At 36.3% G+C, this 23537-nt stretch overlaps 1 protein-coding gene across 2 annotated transcripts in view; it reads left to right on the top strand.

Annotated features, from left to right (window-relative positions):
- LOC149804650 (U4/U6.U5 tri-snRNP-associated protein 1-like) overlaps window positions 1–23537 on the top strand; it is a 71974-nt gene that overhangs the window by 14727 nt on the left and 33710 nt on the right. For both annotated transcript variants that reach the window (XM_089942841.1, XM_089942833.1), the window contains exons 7-10: window positions 2158–2254; window positions 7347–7489; window positions 15013–15085; window positions 23212–23285. In XM_089942841.1, the coding sequence (XP_089798967.1) occupies window positions 2158–2254; window positions 7347–7489; window positions 15013–15085; window positions 23212–23285 (387 nt within the window). The remainder of the gene's footprint in view (window positions 1–2157; window positions 2255–7346; window positions 7490–15012; window positions 15086–23211; window positions 23286–23537) is intronic.

The following is a 23537-nucleotide window of genomic DNA, read 5'->3' as shown; positions in this document are numbered from 1 at the left end:
GCCAGACGTGTTTGTTTCTTTTTTTATTTCCCATCTGTCAATAGTTGGAAAAAAAATATTTTGCTCTGATTTATTGCAGATAACACCGTATTATATCCATTATGTATTTTGAAGAAAAAGAAAATTATTTTGAGCTAAAATAAAATATCGTAGCTTAAAAGAAAATCACAGCCCCCTCCCACCACCAAAAATAAAATGTCTAGTACCTTATATTAGATGAATTTGCTGTGTTATGATAATTGTTGTATAAGTTTTAATCTAATACTGTAACTAATATAGGATGATTAAGACAACACCTGAGAGACATTGTGCTTATATTATAGAGCTTGTTGATAAAAGTAGGAAGAGTTGTAGTGAAACGTACAATTAACTAGCTACGCTGTTGATATAATAATCAGAAACTTTGAGTGGGATGCCAGCGCAAGGGGGCAAGATTTTTATAAGAGATGGCCTGTAAATATAAAATACATACTCAGCAAACAAAACATTATGTAGTGGACATAAGAAATTGGATAAAATTCAAACAGAAAACAATTGCTCTCTTAAAAATATAAGAATGATTCTCAGTTTTAATGTACAGTAGTAAATAACTAAAAAAAATAGTTTCATATTCTAAATCAGATTTTTTTAAAAACTTGGATTTGTCCAAAACATATTTCAGAGCATCCTATTTGGCCACCACACTGGCATACATGACGCATGTCAAACATGTGATGCATTGATGATAAATATAATTATGTTTGTTATATTAAAAATTAATTTGTGATAAATACAACTGTTTTGCTGAGTAGGTGTTTTATATGTACAGGCCATCTCTTATAGTAAATTGTAGTAGATTATTGCATTTTCATATTATCTTATTGGTTAAAGAAAAAAAAGCTGATAATTATTATTATGATTATTATTGAACTTTTAACAATAAAGCCATTAAGTCTTTTTGTTTGTCTTTAAAGCATTCCTTGTACACTTGTTGCTTAGTTTATTGTAATCAATAACCAACAGGTGTTTACTCAGTCAACTGGCATAAAGATCCTACCACCAGACAATGAGATGGTCTAAAAAGTTTCTTACCTGACTTTTTAAATTACTTAAGTAAACTACCAGATGCACTCACTTACAAGTCAAGGTCAGTGGCAAATTGCATAGACCCGTATCTGCCATCACATGATGCGTCAGTGGATCTGGGTCTGTGCAGTTTCCTAGGAGTAATCAGTAGAACAAACAACATAGATCCTGATCTGCAGGTGAATTATGATATGGCAGATCAGGATCTTTGTTGTTTGCAATTTGCAACTTATAAGCAAGAACATATCCAATTAAGCATTTGCTGATCATTCAAGTCATTCTCAAAGTTCAAGGTTGTTGAAGTTATCAGGTACTGCTTATAAAAACATAAAAAAATGAAAAAGCCACCATCATGTGCATGTATATTGAAATGTAAATGTTCTTGAGCTCTCATTGCCTCATTTTTTTGTATTGAATTTAGATGCATGATCTATGGTGAATTGACTAAAAATGTTTTTTGGTGCATATTTTAGATGGAATTATTATGGATTCACTGTTATGAATGCAGTGAGACCAATCATTGAGTATGTATATCAACACTTGAACTATTCGTGATATACATGAATATAACTGCATGATTTTCTGCTTAAAATCAAGTTTTAAATATGTAGTTATAGTGCTTTTGCTATTTCTCATTTAATATACTTTCATTTTAAGATGGTAACTGCCATTGACAAATGTTGTTTTGCACACACTCTGTTCCACCAACTCCCCTTCCCCATTTTGTAGAGCCATGGGGATAAGCATGCACCATTTGCTGTAACTAACTTGTTGCACTGTTTCACAGTATGATAAATAACATGATGGCACTCTTTGGACCCTGATCATCATGTTATCATGAGTTTTAATGTATATTTTGTTTTGAATTTTAAAGTCTTTCTCATTTGATGTTTCAATGGCAAAGTACAGATCAAAGATTAACATTCTCAAATTCTTGAATTTAGCCCTTTAATGCTTGACATTGCACAATATTATTATGGAAGAAAGCTTCGTTATGCTAAAAAGTTACAAAGCAAGCAATCTTTGAATACAGTACATATTTTATCAGTACAAAAAATCAGCAGTCATTAATCTATCCTTTTTTATTTGCAGGAATACACATCAAAAAGTTTGAAAGGGCTCAAGGTTGAACATGATATTAAGAATTTCCAAGAAGGAAAAACTGTGATACTTACACTGAGAGACAGAGGTAATTTATGGAAACCTTTCCAAATCCAGTCTTTATCATGTGCCTGTAGTAGGCTTTCTTGTAATTAGATTTTTAACTCGCCTGGCTATAAAACCACAATAGCATATATTATAGTCCCCTCTCCACTGTGCATTGCCTGCCTTCAGCAGTTCTTTGTTGCTACCCTGGAGTCCATATTTCTGACTCAATTTCAGTCAGACATGGAATATAGGCCTGTATCATCAAAATCTTGTGAATTCTGTAATGAGCAAGATCCAGGTTTGTTAATGAGGTGATACTGCATAGGATTAGCTGACCTGGTGCTCTGTTTCTGAACTGGTTTTGATCAACTTAGAGTATATGCTCAGATCATCTGGATGTAGGATAAGTTTGGTAATTAGCAAGATGTATGTGCATTAATGAGGTGATCTTGCATCTGAATAGCCCATTTGATACCGAATTTAACCAAGTTGCTCCGTAATTATCTGAATAACCTCCTGAGTTACTTTATACTCCAGCCAATCAAACGCTGGTGGGTACATGTACATAACAAAATGGCATCCATTGTTGTTTAGAAATATTTCAGAAATAAAATTAACTAAATGATTGAAATTTATATGTAAATTATCCACAGACTTTTAAAGACAAATCTGATAAACTCATATGAAACTCATTTTATTATAGTGACGTTTCGGATGCATAGAAATAGTTTGAACAACTTGCTCTTTGATTGCCAGGATTAAATTTGTTTACTTTGACACCGTTTCCTTACTTACATGTACATGTCCAGATGTAAACAGCTCAAAGCTACTCTCTCGTATGGGTTTGAAATCCACCCTAGTTTCCTGAAAATAAGACAGGATGGTTCCAATATTATATTTCATCAATATCTGCGGCAGCATCGCTGTTGAATATGCATTTTTCAACTCGATAAACAATGTTGAGGTAGTTACAGAAGTTGATGCTGACGCTGAAGCATTAGCTATATTTTGCCCACCACCTATTATGGTCAGCTGACCACCCACCACGTGATCAAAATTCCGAGCAAATTACGAAGTTCACCGAAGTCTGCATGAAATGGGCTATGGGTTAGCTTGTTACCAATTTGGAAACCATATTTCTGATCCAATTTTTATCCAACTTGAAATGTAGTTTTTTTTTATCAGGATTTTGGGTGGGTTCAGCATGATCCACACAGGTCAATGCAGTAATCTTGCATCAGATTCACTCTGAAGTCAAATTTCTCACTCAATTTTGATCAGACTTGAAATATAGAGTGACATCATCAAGCTCTTCGATGAGTTCAGTATGAATTAAGTTGGTTCATACTGATAAATTTATCTCACAATTGATTGTCAGAGCTTGTTACTGCTCTGGAAGCAGTAATCATAGCTGCCAACTTTCTAGGCAGTGTTGGGTGGTTTTTGAAACTTCAGACATGTTTTATGGTTCTAGGAGTCAGGGGCGGGAAGAGATTTGATGTGACCTAAATAAGTGACATTGTACAGTTCAGAAAAAGTTATTTGCTCATATAAGCCAATAGAAAATGACTGGAAATTAAAATTTGAAAAGAGTACAATAAATAATCTGTTTCTTTTCAAGGATTTAATACAAAAAAATATCTGGTAGATTTAGCATTATCATATATCATCTACACTCACACATATGTATCACACATGTGTACACACTCTCATAATCAGAGCCACATTGACAGTAAATAAAAATAATTCAGTTTCTGTCTTTAAATCCTCTATTCATTGGGATACAGTATTTGCTTTAAATTGCTGGGTGTGCTGATTTCAGTTGTTCTTCAGATGGTTTAAAGGTGATGCAGTGTCATTCATTTTTCACTTGTTAGAGACTGAATGTTACTGTTGTTCTGAGTTTCCCAAACCCAATGCATGTTGGTATTACAGTGATGATGTGTCCAGAATGACTGATGTCATCATGGTTTATGTAGTATGTACAAAGTACAAATACTCCCCCCACCCTTGCCTCTACTCATCACAAAATTTATCACTTTTAACCAAGAGTTCTCTTTCACAAGACCTGTGTGTACCACCTCCTTCATATGAACTGGATAAACAAGTGTCCCACACAAAATTCTTTATGACTTTATTTAAAATTACTCATTTCTGTATATTCATCATTTACTTTAGTCAAATAAACTATTCAGCTGAACTGGTTTTAGAATTGTCGTCAAATTAATAATATTTTTATTTACATACATTTTAAAAATCAGAGTATCAGTATTTCACATAGTTACCAAGAACATGCTACATAGCTTTAATGAATGGTAGCAAAAGGATTAGTTGATATCATGTGATATTTCACATAGTTACCAACAGTATGCTATCTAGCATTGATTTTGTGTGTTTCATGTATTAAGCAAAAATATTGAAAAAAAAATTGATTCAGGGAAGGCTGAGCCATCTGGGTGAGTTTGACTCTTTACCAGCATGTTAGTGATGGCAGCTAATATTTTGTTTTAAGAACTTTAGCTCACAATTGTAAATCAACAGTTGCTGGTTGTTTCAATAGAGACTTTATTTCCTGAGCAGATTTTGATCAACCTTGGTACATAGCTTACATCAAACAAGATTACATAATAATAATAATAATAATAATAATAATAATAATGAGGACTTTGTATAGCGCCTAATCTTCAGAAGCTCTAAGCGCTTCACATTAGACAACACCTGTAAGATAAAAAACATATAATATTATTACAAAAACAAACACCATGAAATTAGAAAAACATCAAAAAATAAAAAACTTGCTGAGAATATTTCAGGTAGGAAACATTATTAGGTCTTTAAGTTTGTTCTTGAAGTCGAAATAAGTGAGTTTTGAGAGCCCTCTTGAATGTGATCACTGTGTCTTTGTGTCTTAAGTTCAGTGGGCAGTTCATTCCACGTTGCTGGGCCCTAGTATACAAAAGAACGCTGTCCATATGACTTTGTTTTCATAGTGAGAATAATGAGTATACGATTGTCAGAAGAGGAGCGTAAGTATCTTGCTGGGCTCCAAGTTGCAAGTAAATTACTCCAAATTTCCACTAAAAGTTCTAATTAGTGGGAAATTTTGCAAAACAGTTGTTGGCTGGTGACAAATAAAAAATCCAAATAAACAAGGCTCAAGCTCATTGATATCAATCACAGGAGCTCATATCATTGCATACAATTTATCTATGAGCCATACATGTATTATAAAATACTACAAGGGAGGACACTTCTCCTGTGACCTGTTTAAGAATCAACATTGATATTTTAAGCTACATTTCTTGTAGCATAATAAATTTGTTACAGATGTTCAGCTGAGGCATTCTACTTTGCATGCCTATCCCAAGTTTGACTTCTCATAATTTTAAGGAAAGCGAGACAATTTTCCCATGCTACCACTCGACATGGCCATGCTTGTGCCTGCTTAATATGCAAGTACAGTGCACTGAATGGAATACTGCCCTCTCATTGGTCAACCAAAATGACATGCTGTGCCAACTGTTGACCTGATTTACAGTGAATCAGTAAGGGTGCAGTATGCCATTCTGTCATATCCAAAATGCTTTACAGGGTTTTTGTCTACTAAAGTAAAGCGTTTGCATGAATCTTTTAAAGACAACATTTTAAATATGGCATTCAAGTGGCAAGCTTCTTTGCAATTATTTGGTTTTGACGGTGGTAATAGGGAAAATGTTTCAAAAGTGGATACAGATAAACCAAAGATGGATCTAATGTTAAAATAACTTCATATCTTCAATTTGTAAATAAATGGCTTAAATAATTTTCATGGTTACAGTTTAGCATTTTGTACTATACAGGGTTCTTACAGTCTTTGACAGTTTGGGGAAAATGAGGTAGCATTTTCAGAGCCTTGAAAGTTTGGGAAATTTGAGAAGATTACTCTAAGGTCTTTAAAAGTCTTTGAAAATTGAAATAAATCCAAACATTTTAATTTCTTTCCATAATCACAAATAAAATTATCCAAGGTTGTTAGATTCATTAAACAATATTGTAGTATTTTGCATTAGTTGTTTTCTCATACAACATAACTTGTATACAAAATGTTAGCGAAAATATGTCTTGGAAATCTATGTTTGTGGTCTTTGAAAGTTTGGGAAAAAGTCTTTGAATTTATCATTCAGAATTCTGTATGAACCCTGCTATATGTGACCCACTCTAGCAGGGAAAATTTATTTCATTAGAGGATGCACAGCATTCAAAAAAGAATCTCTTACAATACATGGAATAGACTAGAAACACCATGCATGATTCAGTTGTACAAAGCAAATCATATGGTAGTATGGTGGAGTAAAATTGTATCCATCAACGGAGTAAACAAGATGAACAGATCACAGTAGACATGGAAATTAAATTTATCAAGGCTTTTACATTTTTTCATAATGGACTACCAAATGTTTGCAGATGGCAACTTTATTTTTAAGTTGGTGGACATTCTGTGACCAATACATCGGACTTACTTTAAGCCCTGTCATAAAGGTAAATACATCAGTCATGTTTTCATAAAGGTTAATTATGAGCATATAAAAGTGGTAATGTTGATTTGTCAAGCATGCTGTCACTTTGTAATCCGTATTTTGAGAAGACTTGGTACCTAAGCTAATAATACTACTATTATCAGAATCTTGGACGAGTTTGTTTGCAAGTGACATGTCTGCAAACATTAATGAGGCAATCTGGTACGTGATAGATTAAGCATTTTACTCCCCTTAAGCTTGTATTTTATATCAGGTCTGCATCAGATTGGTTGTATATAATTAGATCATAATTATATTATGAAGATCTAGGAGGATTTAAATTTTGTTGTAGCATAGACACATAAATTAGGTGATTATGTTATTTGATTGGTAACTTTGCAGTTGGTAATTCTAGTAACACAAGACATTTGAACCTTTGGTTGAAAGTCATATAGCTTATACATTAGCTGCTTTATTTTTGCTTCATGCCCAAAGTGTTTACCCAGATAAGCAAGTATTCCTGTTTTACAGGCATTAGCAGATATTAGTATCATGATACTGTTGGTTGCAGACTGGAAATATTGTTAAGTAAAGCCTCCACTTGTCTAATCAAGAGACTTGTATCTTCATGTACAGGTGTGTTGGATGAGGATGATGGTGAGACTCTGATCAATATAAATATGGTGGATGATGAGAAGGCAGCAGTAAATGTGGAGAACAAGAAAAAGAAGCCAGACTACAATCCTTATGATGATGGAGAGGAAGATGAGTATGGCCTGGTTAGTATCAGTATATTGTCATGACAGTAAAGCATAGATGGGACTAACAGAATCTCTATTTGAGTTGTCAGGAAGACAAAATAAATCATCGTCTTCATTTGGCTTGTGGTATGCACTGTTACTGCAGAAGACAGCTAAACTAAAATGAACAGCCTGTCCTCTCAGAGGAATATTCAGAATGATAAAGAAATGCTTGGCAAGAATTGGCATAGTATAGCAATTTGTTCAATATGGCCACCATGTCAGCCATCTTAAAAATCTTCATTAGTCAACAGGGAAACAAAAATTGCTTGTCAATAGAAAGTACATAAGAAGTTACTATATCAGGTAAAGAGTTCTTAATACAGGATATATATGGTGTACAAAAGTCAAAATAAATTAATCACATATCTAACAATTTTACATAGGAATAAAACAAAATATGCATGCATTGCTTGTGGAAAGCAACTTTTTTCAACTGTTAGTCTTTGTCTTGGAATGCCACTTACTAACAGCCCATGCAATAGGATTTTTAGTCTAATGCTGCATAAACCCAAGCTGTACTGATTGCATCCCAGACCTAGACAAAGATCTAGAGATTGCAAAACTACAAAGTTTTTCTGTAGCAAGTGTGGTATTGTGGTTTTAGTAATCAAGATTGAATTTTGCATTGAGTCCTTATGAACTACAGCTTATGTCACTATGAAATTTGATATCAACTTTCTTTAAAGTTTATTTTTTGATAGCGAGTCGTTTTCTTTGGCCCATTCATTACCATTATTGATTGATATGTTTATCATAAGTACTTCTTGCAACCAGTTAAAGTGGGTGGTAGTGACTGATATTCTGTACTTGGTGTTGATGGAGGTTTAGCAAGGAGTTCAAGATCTCTGGTGCTTCTCCTTCAAATATGTTCCCCAGTCACATTATTTTAAAAATAGAAGCCTTCTACCTTGCAAATTCAATCCTGCTAAATGATGAAAATGTTTTTTTTCCTGTCCATCTCTTATAGACAGAGGGCAACAACTTTTGCCAATTGCCTCCTCATGCCACCAACATGTATCGCTGGATTTTTTAGCTTCACATGTGTACTGGTAACTTTGAACATTTTACCTCTGATAATCCAAGCCATTTTAGTGTTCAGAATGGACCATCCAACTTTCATGATGGTTATATTATGTGGGACAATCATTTTTCTGCAGTTTATATACATTATTTTTACAGTTTCTGTCAAATTTGAGTGACCTTGCCACCTTTAATGACCTCATCTATTTAAGACCATGTTAAGCCATACTATTGTTGACTTCATGTTGTCATTACAAGTTAACGCAACACTTTGTTTGTTTGCTTTGTTAGTAACGGGGATGGTATTAGTGAGCTAATAACATGCTGCATTGCTAATTTATGCTTTGTTTTCTCTTCTGTATTGTTTCATTAGAAATGTAAACTAAATACATGAAGTACATAAGTTCATAGGATAGTCTAGAAGGCATCAAAATATGACACTGAGAATTTTTTATTACTTCGTCAGTAATGGGAGATATATTAGTTAGTAAGATGATGAATTACTAATTGATTCTTTGTTTTCTCTTTTGTCGCTTCAGCAGGAAGTTAACCATGACTTTTGTTTTATATATAACAAGTGTATATAGTCTATGACAGTGCTGTCCAACCCGTGGCCTGTGGGCCGCGTGCGCCCCGCGGACTGGTTTTAAATGGCCTGCCAGGACTTGAGCAGCTAGTTGTTGTTTTTCAGTTTTCTGCTGCGGCCATTGGCTTCAAGAAAAAATCTTTTAATGGCCCGTGGTGTCAAAAAGTTTGGACAGCACTGGTCTATGACATGCAGCCTATGTAATATGTGGCCAGAGGAAGTCTGTGCTACAGTATTATTGAGTTAGTAAGATGCTGAATTGCTAATTTGTTTTGTTTTCTTTTGTCACTTCAGGAGAAATGTCAACTAAATATGTGAAATGTAAGTTCAGGGCAATAGTCCTTAAGGCATCAAAGTGAAGGAAGACATCCAAAGACAACCTTAAGTTTGTCAGTTGCAATTCTAACTCATTGGAGGAGTGTTCTCCCAATTTTAGGTAGCCCAGTGGGCATAAGTGTCCCCACTTGTCTGAGCATAGCCTTAGGCCCTAAAGTCCAGACTCGTTAGGTTTGTACCAGATCCATTGGATTAATTTCATAATACAGCCTCGCCATCACCAGCTGTTAGGCATGGGGGAACCTTCTGAGAAAATGGTCCAGCCAACTGTGATTTATGGGATCTTTGTGACAGAACTGTCCGTTTAGTCATACCGTTGACAACATTACCTTAATATGATAGAAATTTCAGTGAGAACTCTGTCTGTCCAGTCAGGCCCTTGGACCGGATGATACCAGTGATAGCTGTCTAGCCATTGCAGCATGTGGACTTTTTCATCAGTTGGTTTGGCATAGGATATACAGGGATCTTAATGGCAGATCTGCGAATTTAGACATACTGTCGACAATATACCCTTACTAGGATGGAGATTTTCGTGAAAAATCTGTCCATCCAGCTAGGCCCTTGGAGTGGCCGGTATCAGTGATAACCGTTTTATACCTGCCAGCATCCAGGCAAACCAGCTGGCTGTTCTGGCAGTGCTGGACATCCACATGTTCACTGCTTATCCACATGGGAGAGTTAGTGACATTTTCATCGAGTCACCGATGCCACCTGGTATGGCTTATCCAGAGCTGCAAGTAGAAGCTGGTCAGGACTCGACACATACAAATTAGCTGTACTCAGCTCTGACCATGAAACGGACTGAATGTAGCCGCAAGGATGTAGTTGAGGACATTTATAGGATGTTGGCAACTTCAGAATGCTGTCCACCTCATACCACTACTGAAGACTTTACAGTTAAAGTATTGGTAGATTTTGACCAGGAGGAAGAGTTGTCCTTTTGCTCTTTCCCCAGTTGGCTAAAATTAAGGAGATTATGGAACACCTGTTAGGTAGAATTACAGACCCGAGGAATTCTAAGGCTTTCCTTTCCGGAAGCAAAGTACAGTGATCCCCTCATATATGGCCAACCCTTCTGCACAAGGAAAGTGGCCGCATAAGATGGGTGGCCTTTCCAGAGGGGGGCTATATTTTTGAGAAGTATATGTATGTACTAAGAAAGCTACATGTAACTTCAAAGCATTTAATATCTTCATTTAAAAGTAGCATTAATTATTAAAATGTTCTTCTTAAGAACAGACTTATTTCAAGTTATCATAAATTAAAAGTTCTTATCTTAAGCCTGAAATGTGATTGGGTTATTGTTGTCAAGTGCATTGCAAAACCATTCAAAAATGACATTTAAATCTTAGTGCATACATTGCTTCGCATTTGAAATAATTCTTTTTCCATTTACTCCATTTTCTCACTGCTGCAGAATATTCTCCTTATCTGCTAAATTGTTGTTTATTTGAGACCTCCCAACAAATTTTTTTTTTGGCAAGATCTCATGAACTCCAGACCTATTATGATTTAGCCATAAGTCTTACAAAATTTACCCTTAAAATACGGACTTATGGCATACAAGCAAAAACTACAGAAAAATGATTATTGCCAAAAAAATCCGGAAAATTTGTTCATCTGTGTTTGATTTGGATCCTGGTTTCATAATAGAAATAGAAATTAGTCATGGAACTATAGCACATCAAATGCTTTAAACTGCACATATTTGTTCAAGCAAAGCATCTACATGATCAAACTGTAATAGAATTTTTTGTAAAATGACACTCAGCAAGCAAGCGATGCATGTTTAAGACAAAAGGGGGAAATAAGCCTCTTGAAAAGTGTTAATAATTAACACAGAATAATAAAAATGGATATTCAGAGTCTTGTGAATAAAAGCTGGAAGGGACGCAATTATGTTTATTGGACATCACATGCCAATTTGAGTATGACTCATGGTGGTAAATATGATTGCCATCATCATGTGAAATGGAAACGAGAATTTCCAAGAATTACATCAAGTTGAGAGATAGTAACAAGCCGTTGAGCTACATAGGGTTTGGGACTAAAATTTTTACACCTGTACTAGTGGTAAATAAAATCTACACGTTCTTTACAAACTTTTCAGTTGAACATAATGTTTATCATCGCTGCTTGTTCTGAATTTCGGAACTTTTAATTATGTTTTCCAGCTTTACAGTAACAGTTTGTGGTATTTTGTTAGACATTACTGAAAACTGGTCAAGCTAATGGAAAAAAATCAACTTCCTTACTGAGATAGACTCGTCAGGTTTGGAACTCATCCCATTATCATCACATTGACTAACTTTTACTTTTTCTTCTAAAGTATTAATTGTCCATTTTTGTGACCACATGTTAAAGTTTTGTAACATTTTATTCCTATGTTGCTAATTGTACAGCATTGCCATTTAATTATGCAGACAAAGCTTTTGCAGAGATGGGAAATGCTTTGTTTATAAACATGTACTGTCACATGATTTTTCTGTCTTTGGTTAATTTCTCCTAGTGTGTTAAACTACAAAATCTATATTTAGCCTATGCTGACTTTGTTATGATCTTGACAATTACGTCTGGTCGTAATCATCAAAGAAAAAAAATCAACACTATGTGAAGCCCAAAACTCTATCACAGCACTGTTGACCACATTTCCTGTAAACAACGGTGTGAATAACATTATATTAACCTTCGTGGTGCATGTACACCTCCTTCAGTAACGAAAAACAGACATCGCAAAACAAACTTCGATGAAGATAATCAGGATACTGACCTTACTGGATGAATTAAATATTAGTTCTGGACATATATTAAAATAAAAAGTGGTCACTTGTGATGGGTCAGATTTACATTTTCTGCACTAATAGACTGGCCGCTGGTCGCATTAGAGGGGTGGCCTTTTTTGAGGGGTATTTTTGAACACAATTTTGCCATAAACAGTGGCTGGCCGCAGGGCATTGTGGGCCCTGCATGAGAGGGATCACTGTACCAGTGACATTCTCAGCTCACTAGCACAACACTCACTCAGACTCCTTCAGTAGTGGTCTCCAGGCCCTTGAAAACAAAAAATTTAGCAGCAGGTTGCATGTCCACTACACTGTTTTTAAAGTGGAAAAGAATGTGTCCATGCTATGTCAGAGCTACTTTGGAATGTAGTCACTACATCTTCATGTTAGATTTAAAGGCCAGTGCATTGACTACTTTTGTCAACTTCAGCCAGATATGAATTGATGCATGTCTGTGGTCAATATCACTCAAGCCTCATCATACCCTGGTTTTATGGATGACCCATTTGGGTCACCATTACTGTCTGGAGAAAACAAATTGAAGAAGTTAGGAGGCAGGTAGCTGGAACTGTCCCTCCAATTCACCTCTCAACCTACACACACATTTAGAAATAACCAGCCCACACCAATGCGGAGGGAAGATAATTGGACTAAGGGACAAGGGATCTTTTCAGTCAGATGCGCATAGATCCCAGCCCAATGCCAGGAGTCTAATGAAGCTAGGAGGCAACCATACAGAGGCAGCAAGATACCAAGTTTCTCCACCGTCAAGCCTTCTAACTAGATATATTGACTGACCCCACCACCACCACCACCTGCAGACAGCCTACCTGTGGGCAGTCACCTCCTTCAATTTCAAACTCACTGGATCTCCCTATTTACTCAGACCAATCGGGTGATCCAGTTTATTTCAGATGAGCTTCAGATTTCATTTATCCTACCGCCTCCCCTTTCTGCCTCTCCTCTCTTCATGTACATACCATCAGATCATGAGAGATGCCTTACTACAGCAGGAGATACGGTCACTCATCAGAAAATAGGTGGTGGAAATTGTACAGAAACCACAATGTCCTTTGTTTTATTCAAGGCTGTTTCTTATTTGGAAGGTGAATGGCAAGTTGAGGCTGATCATCGACCTGAGTTGTCTCGGTTAATTCATTACACCACTAAAATTCAAGACAGAGATGGTGAGATCTATCCATCTCTCAATCTGATGGGATGAGCATGCCATCAGGCTCGATCGCTCTGATGCATATTTTCACATTATCTAGGCTTTCTTGTGAACTGTGAAAGATCCAGCCTCCATCCACATCAACAGTTTGTCCATCTGGGAAATGAGTTTATCACCATCCTGAATCTGGCACAGCATCCTTGTGTTTGCATAATCAGGATCATCGAACTCATTGAGTCTGTATCCAGTGGGACTTGGATTTCAGTGAGAGATCTTGCAGCTTCTCAGATTGTTCAATGCGGCAGTGGACATCATCCTGATTGGCTGTCTTTTCATGTACCCCATGTGTTGGTATATCGCTTAGCTACAAATGGTGGCATTGGCAGGTAATGGGCAAGAGTTATTGCCCTTTGTATATGTGAGATAGAAAAAGACAATTCTTGTCTTTTAGTAGTGCTGTATTTGTGAGGTAGCAGCCTATTGATTTTGGAGTCAAAAGGATACTGGTTAAGGCCACTGAGACTGAAAGTAGAAAAATGGTTTACATACAATAACACTAGGTCCACACAAAAGACCTAAACCAGACTTTGTGGATGGCTTGCACTTGGGGTAAGGAAGAAGTTTATTGATTTTGAGGCCAGAGTTCAAAGTAATTGTGAATGAAAGAAGAACTTATCATCTAGACTACATATTACCAAAGTATGTTGAGGGTTTGTACTTGGGTTTTGGAAGAGGCATATTGATTTGGGGTCAAAAGAACACAGTCTTTCAAGCACCATAACTTTTTTGCTGGAGTCTGTTTCTTTACCAATCTTTGTACATGGCTTGCATTTAGAGTTGGTTGGTTGTTGTGGGTTTAATGTCATCTTTTAGCACATAATAGGCTATAAATGGTGGCCAGTATATTATGTTGGAAGTGGAAGTACCCAGGTAAAACCCGGGATGAACCACCAACTCAAAGGAAGCTACTAGCAGGCTTTCTCACATATCCATGTTGGCCTAACCTGAGCAGAGACTTAAACCCACACCAACACATGTGAAATGTCAGTGATCTGTAAAGGTGAGCACCTTAGATTACTCAGACACACCTACATATTCTGGGATCTAAAGGTCAGAGGTCGGTTATGGTAAGTCTGATAAGAAAATAATTGTTTTTGAATGGTAAGTTAAGTAATCCAGGGAGTAAACCATGCCCAACTAGGCTTATATAGAGGATAATGAGACCTTGGGTGGGGCATTTCTGGTACTCATGTTAGGTTATTTGTTGGCTAGGCAAGACAGACATAGCATTATGTAGAACAGTAAAGTACAAATGCAGATATTTGTCTTGTCTCAATTAAATTTTTAGAAATGTGAAGACTTATTATAAGTGCTTTTATTTGACATTTATAGAAATTGTTTATTGCATGTCAGTTAAATGAAACTTGTGTCTTTCTTGAAATTAACCCTTTCTGTCATAAAAAAGTTTTCATTTTGAAAGGAAGCAACCTTCATGAAAATAAGTGTTGAATAAATATCTCATCTTTTTTAAAAATAAAGAGCATTAAGTACAGTTGCTAATTTTTTTAAACAAAAACTTCTATTGCATATTTACTTACAGTTAAGACCCAAAGAAGTACTTTCCAAGTATAATGAAGAAATAGAAGGACCAAAGAAAAAAGTCTTTCAGTTAGGTAAGTATAACAGAAGTTTGTTTACCTGTAGAGCATTTTTGTTAGCTCTTTTAGTCTTTTAATATTTGTCATTTGTGTCTATGACCAGGGGAGCTTATTGGATGGCCGTTATCAATCTTTCATTGTCAGTCTCTCTTAGTAAAAGTTTGTTACCATTACTGCTCTTACATTTTAAGGAGGTTGTAGTAAAACTGTACACACACATTCACCCTAAGGTCTGGTGGGTCCTAATTGAAAACGGTGTGGCTTGGATATCCAGTTTGGTATAGCTGCCATTTGGAAAATCTTTTTATTGCTACTCCTCCTGAATGGATAGTCAGCATGGGGTGTTCACTGATTGACATTTTGGATGTCTGGTTGGTCCTAAATGTAAATTTTACCAATCCAGCATCCAGTATGGTCACCATGACACTCATGTAGAAAATCTTGTTATGTTTACTCCTTCTAAATGAAATGTCATATCAAGATGGAGTTTTCACAAGAAGACTTCTTATTATATCTTGTTGGTCCTCTAATGAAAATGGTGCTCCTTTGGCCTCCAATATTTTTTCCATAGTGGTCAGCTTGAAACTCTTGTTGTTGCTACTTCTCCTGTATGGATAGTCATATTGACATAGGTTTCTGCCAGAAGACTTACTAATTTTCGCTAGTTAGTCTTAAATAAAACTAGGGCCATTCTGACAATCAGGAAAATATTATAGAGGGATGATAATACAGTGTGACCCCACCTAAATATACCCTACGATAATGCAGATTCAGATATAATGTGGTCGTGGCATGGTTCCCGAAATTTGGTATATTCATTCGCACATGAACAAATATTTTTTCTTCAAAGTACGTGAAGTAGTGAATAAAAAATTTATTATCATTTTGGGGAAGAGTTTGTGTATGAATTTGAATATAATGCGATCGTGGCATAGTTTCTGAAATTTAACAATTTCACCAGGTTCTTGAAGTGTTATGCCAAAATAAACATTATCGGAAATCTTACTTATTACTGATCCATGAGTAAAGCCAGTAAGTCATCTTGGTGATTGTCTTCAATTAATTCTGTTTACAATCATTGCTTAAACAATAGCCAACATGTGTTTCTTCTTTAATTGCATACACAACCAAGCAGCAGACAATGCGGTGGTTGATAGAAGATTCTCACAATTTAATAAACATAAAAAAAAACCAAAGCTGCCAACATGTTTGCTGGGCTTGGCGTTGTTATTAAATGCAATCGGTCGACCAGTAATTAATGTCCGCTTTAAAGGGTATGAAATTTTACATGCGTTCAGCTTAAAAATTATATATAAAAGTGACTTGTGACCATTGCAGGCCTACTAGGTTTTACATGTGTATATGAACTTGTTATTAATTTCCTATTTTTATAAAAAAATTTTTTACCATTATGGAAAAGCAAGTCCACAAACACAAGTTGTTCTCTGCACTTTGTGCAATGATTAGTATAGTAGTTTCACACGCTTCTTTCGACATTCACAAAATCTGAAGTAAAAGTAATATGCATGCTGAAAGCATGTGTTGATTGTTAATTATTCTTGCTGTAGTTGTTCAAACGAATAGGTGTACCAGTGTTAATTAATGGAAATATACAATGGATAAATGTACACGGAAACACATATGAGAAAATTTTAGCAATATGAAATTTGTACAGACACCATACATAGACCCTGGAACATATGAACCATCCATCTTAACCTAATTTTGCTATTAATTTTTCCCATTGAATTTAGACACATAATGATCTGTGACAAAATTATTGAATAGTTTAAATATGTATGCAATTTTTGCAATGGAATTACATGTATTCTGGATTAATTTCAAGCCCCAGTGGTACGATATCAGACGGCAAGTAAACAGTGTTAATACTCTGTTCATGCTATATATTAGATGTTGAATTCAGACACAATGATCTGGGACAAAATTATTAAATATTGTAAATCTGTGTGCAATTTTTCAATGGAATTGCATGCATTATGGATGACCTGCATGCCACAATGGCAAGATAGTAGATGGTGTTGATACTTTATTCATCATATACATTAGACACGTATATGTGCCAATGAGTTGTTCTCTATAAAAAAAAAGTAAAATGCCACACTAACGGGACCCCACTATTAATGCGATCCAATTTTTTTTTTACCCCAATTACCGATGCCAATTATGAGACTGATTATTTCATTATTATTTGTTTTATAACAATGACTGGTTCAGAAACATAAACCTATTAGTGTGATGCAAGCAGGTATTTTGCCGTGTGAGTTGTAACAAGGTTGTTTATGCGGCAAGTGAATTTGAACTTCTATACAAAAACAAACAGAAACCGCATAAGAGGTACACTGCTAGTTATAGAAAACAACGATCACACAAGCATAAAACTTGAAAAACTTTAAAGCTAACACTGATAAACCTTATGGTTTGCCAATTTAAGATATAAATGAATGAAAATGTATTAAGCTAGTCTTTTAACTTATGTTCAGTGATACAGGTCGCCATCACTAGATTTCAATAAATGACTAAAAAGATGTTAATAACAATGCCCCAATAATAATTAAAATTAATAATATACATGCTTTAAGACTAAAGTTAGACGTCACCGTATGCTGGCTGCTGCTACTACTGAAAGCCTAGTTGAGGTTGGTTGTATTTAAGCAGCAGTAACATTTCTCCCTTCTCACCAAGTAACGATCAACGCCGATCCAAAAAAGCTGGCCTGCGTCACTAAACAGCTGCTCGCTCGGAATGCTTGAAGCTGGTGCAGACAAAAGTAGCATCTAGCTAATTTGGCCAAGTAGGGGAGCTGAAACCTGTGAGCGTTCCACCAGCCATACATGTCTTCTTCTCGTGGCAACAGAGGGCTGGCCAGATACAATTCAAGCATTGCGTCAACGGCGTCATCTGTGTGGGTTGTTTCGTTGATGGTATGGACAGGTTCGTCACAGACAATAGAAACAAATCCCAGAGATGTGACATTGATGGTCCAGTGGCGTTTGTTTCAGTTTCAGTTTTTCTTTGTTTTGGTTGGGGTTCCTCCTGCTTGTCAGCTGACGCATCAGTGATGCATTCTGCTCTAAGCCATTCTTTGGATCTGGTCACAAGTAATTCTTCGCTGAATAGGCGATGTTTGAATCGTGGATCCAAGATGGTGGCCAAGACAAGTTTCTTGTTGCTGGCAACGTCAGCATTGCGTGTGTTCAGTGACATCAACATATCACGGCACACTGTCTGAATACATTGACTCACTTCATGCTCTCGAGCCAGCAACAACATTCGGAGCATTTTCAGCATAGGAAGAATGACAGATACTGATGTTTGGCTATCACTTCCTTGCTTGGTAATGTCTGCGAATGGACCTAGCATGCCCACAATATTGTTAATCAAGACCCACTGTTGAGCTGTTAGGCTAGGCAGGTCATAGAGAGTAGCATAAGTCCCCAAGACTTGTTTTTTGTTCATTAACGAAACTAATATATTGCATGTAGAATTTCAGCATGTCTGGACATCCTGGATGAGTTTCTTATGGGCAATGCTAAATTTTTCCTGCTGCTCTTCGAGCTGCTGTTGTGTCAGGATGGACTGCTGGAACTTGCTGACTATTGATTGCGAGATTGCCAAAACATTTTTGACAGATCATTGCGACAGAATGCCATGACTGACAACGGCTGCAGCATGTGCGCAAAACAGCTGATGCTGTTGATTTCAGCCAGATGCATTGCTTTAACCATGTTTGCACCTCCATCATGAAGAAGAACATGGATATGAGTTTTGGGAATGTTGTATTCCTCACATAATTTTTTCCACTTTGCTCACCAAATATTCTCCTGTGTGTGATTCATCGAGAGGGGTTGCTGCTAAAATCGCCTATTTCTGCTGAAAGTCTTCCATCAGCCAGTGTGCCGTAAGACAAGGCAACGCTGATGGACAGGTCTGACCACGCTTTGGAGGTCAAACTAGGGTCAGATTGGGCAGAAACTATATCATGCACCTTGCTTTGTGTCGTCTTATGCATGTCAGGTATTAAAGATGTGGAAAAGTACATTCAACTTGGAATTTTATAGCACAGTTCTGCCTTGGCCATCAGATGTTGAAATCCAATGTCTTCAACAGTGGAAAATGGTTGCACATCTACTGCCATGAACTCTGCAATAGCTTTGTGCCAACTAATAGCTCTTGGGTCGTCAAATGCAAATGGCTGCTTCCGGTCCAGAATGGCGTCAATAGTCAGAGTACGAGGAGTTGCAGCAGCTGCTGAGGTTAACTGCACAGCATCCTTTTCTTTTTTATCTGCCAGATACAGGCCATGTTCGACGATGTGCTTGCAGTGCAAGTGCTGGACAAGATTTGATGTCGTATAGTTTTTAGAATCCTTTCCACCTCTGGATTATGCTTGCTTTGCAGAGTGTGCACTTTGGACTCGTCGACTGCATTTACTTTGAAGTAATTCCAGACTAAACTTAAGTGTTTGCGAGTTCAACATTATGCATAGGCTTGGTAGTATATTTAATAGTGTACAATCGCTAGTCAGTATTAATAATCTAATCAATTCACGCTCTTGAAACAGAGTTTTAAATCATGTAAGTTACTTTACTACTAAGTTGTCCACGTGGCTGGATGGATGCACACACCATGCTGTGAGTCACGTGCTGAAGCAGCTCAGCAGCTGGTGTATCCAGGGGTAACGTCACTCTCGCTGGCATGCCAATATCAATGCTGCATACTATTTGTATGTCAGAGTTCAGCTGCTTCAGCATGTGACCGCTATTCGTTGATTAGCAGCATTGCAGGACTGGCTAAAGAATAGATTAACTATAGTGAGTCATAGTTTCGTAGTAGTTGGAAATTTCGCTAGCTAATCTGCCTTGCTATCTGCTAATGTGTATGCTGGAAGTTCAACAGCCACATGAGCCCTCATTGGCTGGTTGGCTGCTGCGATTGGCATGAGTGCATGAATGGTATTGATAATTTGTTGTGTGCAGACAATCAGTGGTAGTTTACAGTGTGTTAAAAGGCATTTACTTTTAAGAATATATTGTCTTTCAATTAACCCCCAAATCAAATGTTTATTCCTTAATTTCCACTATTTAATTCTGATTTAAAATTCAAGCCATGTCAAGATGAATGTGATGATTGAATTTATAATTTGGAAATTTGTTTACAATGGCACCGATTATCTCTGCTGATACTGATTATACTGATTGTTCCAATAATCGGCCTGATTATGAGTATGGCCAATTAATTGGTACAGCTTTAGTATCTATGTGGGGCATTAACCAAAAAACTTTGCATGATGTTTAGTTGGTCCAAGATTAATAGTGTCAATCTCACAGCCAATATGGTGGCCTTTTTGAAAATGTTATCACTACACCTCCTAAAAAGAAAGGCATATTGACATGGGGTGTTCACTGAAAGACTTTTTAATGATATCTAGTTCATTCTGAATGGAAATGATGCTGATCTGGTATCTAATATGGCCACTACAGTAGTCATCTTGAAAATCTTGTTATTGCTACTCCTTCTGAATGGATGGTCATATTGACTTGAGGTTTTCACCAAAAGACTTTTTGTGATGTCTAGTTGGTCCTGAAAATGGTGCCAATCTTAATACAGATGGCTGCCATGATGAGCATTTTGAAAAATATTATTGGTTCTCCAGAATGGATATTTATGTTGACATGGGTTTTCAGCAAAAGACTTCTCAGGATCTCCAATTGGTCCTACAATGTCAGATATAGAAGTCTTCAAAAACTTGTTGAAAAGTCATTGAAAAAAAAACTCCCTAGAGCTTTATGAATCAGGAGTCAGCCATGCCCCTACCTCAAAGGTCACAGTCACAGCAAGGGAAAAGGTAGCTCTTTGACCTGTTTCCTCATCTTAGCTGTTACCTTTCAACTACAAGGGATATTTTTTTATTTTTATTTTAGCCAGATATATCTCATTGCTTGACAGTGTCATACATCACTGTCATACCCTTGACCTTAAAGATCTAGGTTATCATGGGGTGAAATTTAAGATCATGACTTGTTTGTCAGAACCCTTTCTCAAAGGAAGAATACCACAAGACAGACATATCATGTGCTACACTTTTGTTTTTATGAAATACTGTGCAAGAAGGCAACACAGAGCATTTGGAGAGTGCTTGATTGAATTAGTTAAAAGATACACATCATTTAATCACTCAGCAATTTCCCACCATGCAATTTTTTTACAAAGGAACAGCCCTTTGATGTGCTGTGAACCCAGTACCAAGTAGACGCCGTGTAAAGAACAACTGGTCATAAAGGATCATTTTTATGACTTGTATGTACTTGTAAGCCAAGTCCAACTGCATATTGCACATTCCCAGATCTGCCATCGCATTATGAACTGGCAGATCTGGGTCTTTGCAGTTTGATAGAATTAATGAGTAGAACAACAACATAAACCCTGATCTGTAGGTGCATTATATAATTGCACTTGGATTTGACTTGTATATGGTACCTCTTGATCCCTTTAAATCTCTATACATGAGACACCTATCTACTCACAAAGGACAGACTTCTGTTTTCTTTTATGAGTGATCATTATGGACAGGTTTCCCTATAGTAATACTGCCTTGGAAGGTGTATGCCTCAATATTTTGTAGCAGACAGAGAAATACATCCAAACATCCTTAACCCCTTTATTGGCCAAATTACCTGCAGTCATCCACTAGTTGCTACCAGGTGTACAAAAGTCACCAGAAGGTATACCATACTTGCATTCCATCATTTATTTAGTCCACTTGTACCTAAGCTTTGTTCTCTCTCCAAAAAAGGGTTATTTCTGTTTCTTTTAGGAATTGTATAATCCTAAAATAGCAGTTGTTCCTGCATAATAAAGCATGGAAAAGTATTCCAAAAAAAATGTTTATATTAGTTATTACATGTTATATCAGCTAATTTATATTGAAGAGTAATTCTTGAGATGTAATTCTCTTTACCAACATTTGAGATGTTTAGTAGGAGCAGTTTTAAACTTTACACATACAAAAGCCAGATTTCTGTATCTGAGTAACTACAAGCCAGATACATGCTAAAGTTGTTAACAGCACAGCCAGAGGTGTTAATGGGTACCTGCCCATTCATAATTTGCTGGGTAATAAAATAGAGTACTCGTTTAATCCATGTAAAAAAAAGATTTTGTTTACAAGTTCAAATCAAAGATCGTATCCGGTGACATCAGGAGCAAGTGAGACACAGAATAACAAGAACCGTTCGATGCTCGCATTGTGTGGCATTGATCCATCATAGACCTCTGTCTACTGATCTTATATTTTTGACATGTGCAACCATTTGGCTATGTACATAGAACAGTTTCCTTATTTTCTCTTTATAGTAACTGTACATGACATGTTTCCACTAAGACAAACTGGTTTCTCACATTTGAAACCATATTTTCATAGATTCATTATTGTTTGGTACACAATTACATAGCAGACCAGTCTATATTAAAAAATAAATATTTCCAAATGGTAAGTGAAATGGGTTTTATGGATGTTATATGATTAATTGTTAGAGGAGAGGGATTTTGTTAAACTGTAGATCATGTTGCATGAGGAAAAGGACAAATCAATAAATCAGTAGCGCTTTCCAAATTTTGAAAGAGGAAATCGGCAGTGATGTAATACAGCATTAAGAATTTGTGGACTTGATTTTATGACCTTTGAGCAAAAGTGAATGTGTGTCTGTTCTCGTACTAATCCATATGGATTTAGCTGATCTGTGACAAGAATTTTAACTAATTCCAGATCCAGGTAAATAGTGAAATAAATGTACATTTTTCATACAGTTTTCTGTAACTATGGTATGTAATATATAGTTTACTCTTTTTATGCTCAGATTGTGCTTCCTTGGCACTCATATTAGTAATTATTATACTTATACCTCTCAGGGTGTTGACTTGTGTTAACGACAAAACAGTTCAGGTTCATATATAATATAATTTCCCTTTGATCAGGTACCCAAGCAAATGATCATTAGGATTTACGGGTACCTGAGTGACTTTTCCTAAAATTTTGACATCTTTAAACACAGCTAAAGTTACACCTTCTGCTTTCTGGTATAATTATATATAATTAATACACAAATATTTTGATATTCCAGGTTCTGGTGGTCGATATAATGTAGAGGCAGACAAACAAATGGATTACATCAGGCAGCAGTTACGAGCTCAGGCAGTACGTACAACCTATACATCTTGCTTTCTCTATCCATTGACTGACCTATGGGTGACATGGGTGAAAAGGTCACATTTTGGTACCAAACTTTGCTCTGCATTACCTGGAAAGTAATATGTTGTCTTTTATCACTGACTCTAGGATCAAAATATTGAGAATGTACAGATTGACCTTGAATTGGCAAGGCACACTGTTGTTTTTTGCAATTTCATCATACTAGTAATTACAAATGACGTCGAGTCAAACATTGCC

This window comes from Sinohyriopsis cumingii, chromosome 2, assembly GCF_028554795.1.
Source record: "Sinohyriopsis cumingii isolate HCF-2022 chromosome 2, ASM2855479v2, whole genome shotgun sequence".
Taxonomy (NCBI): Eukaryota; Metazoa; Mollusca; class Bivalvia; order Unionida; family Unionidae; genus Sinohyriopsis; species Sinohyriopsis cumingii.
Note: the sequence above shows the minus strand (reverse complement) of the source record. Positions and strands in the feature narration are given on the sequence as shown.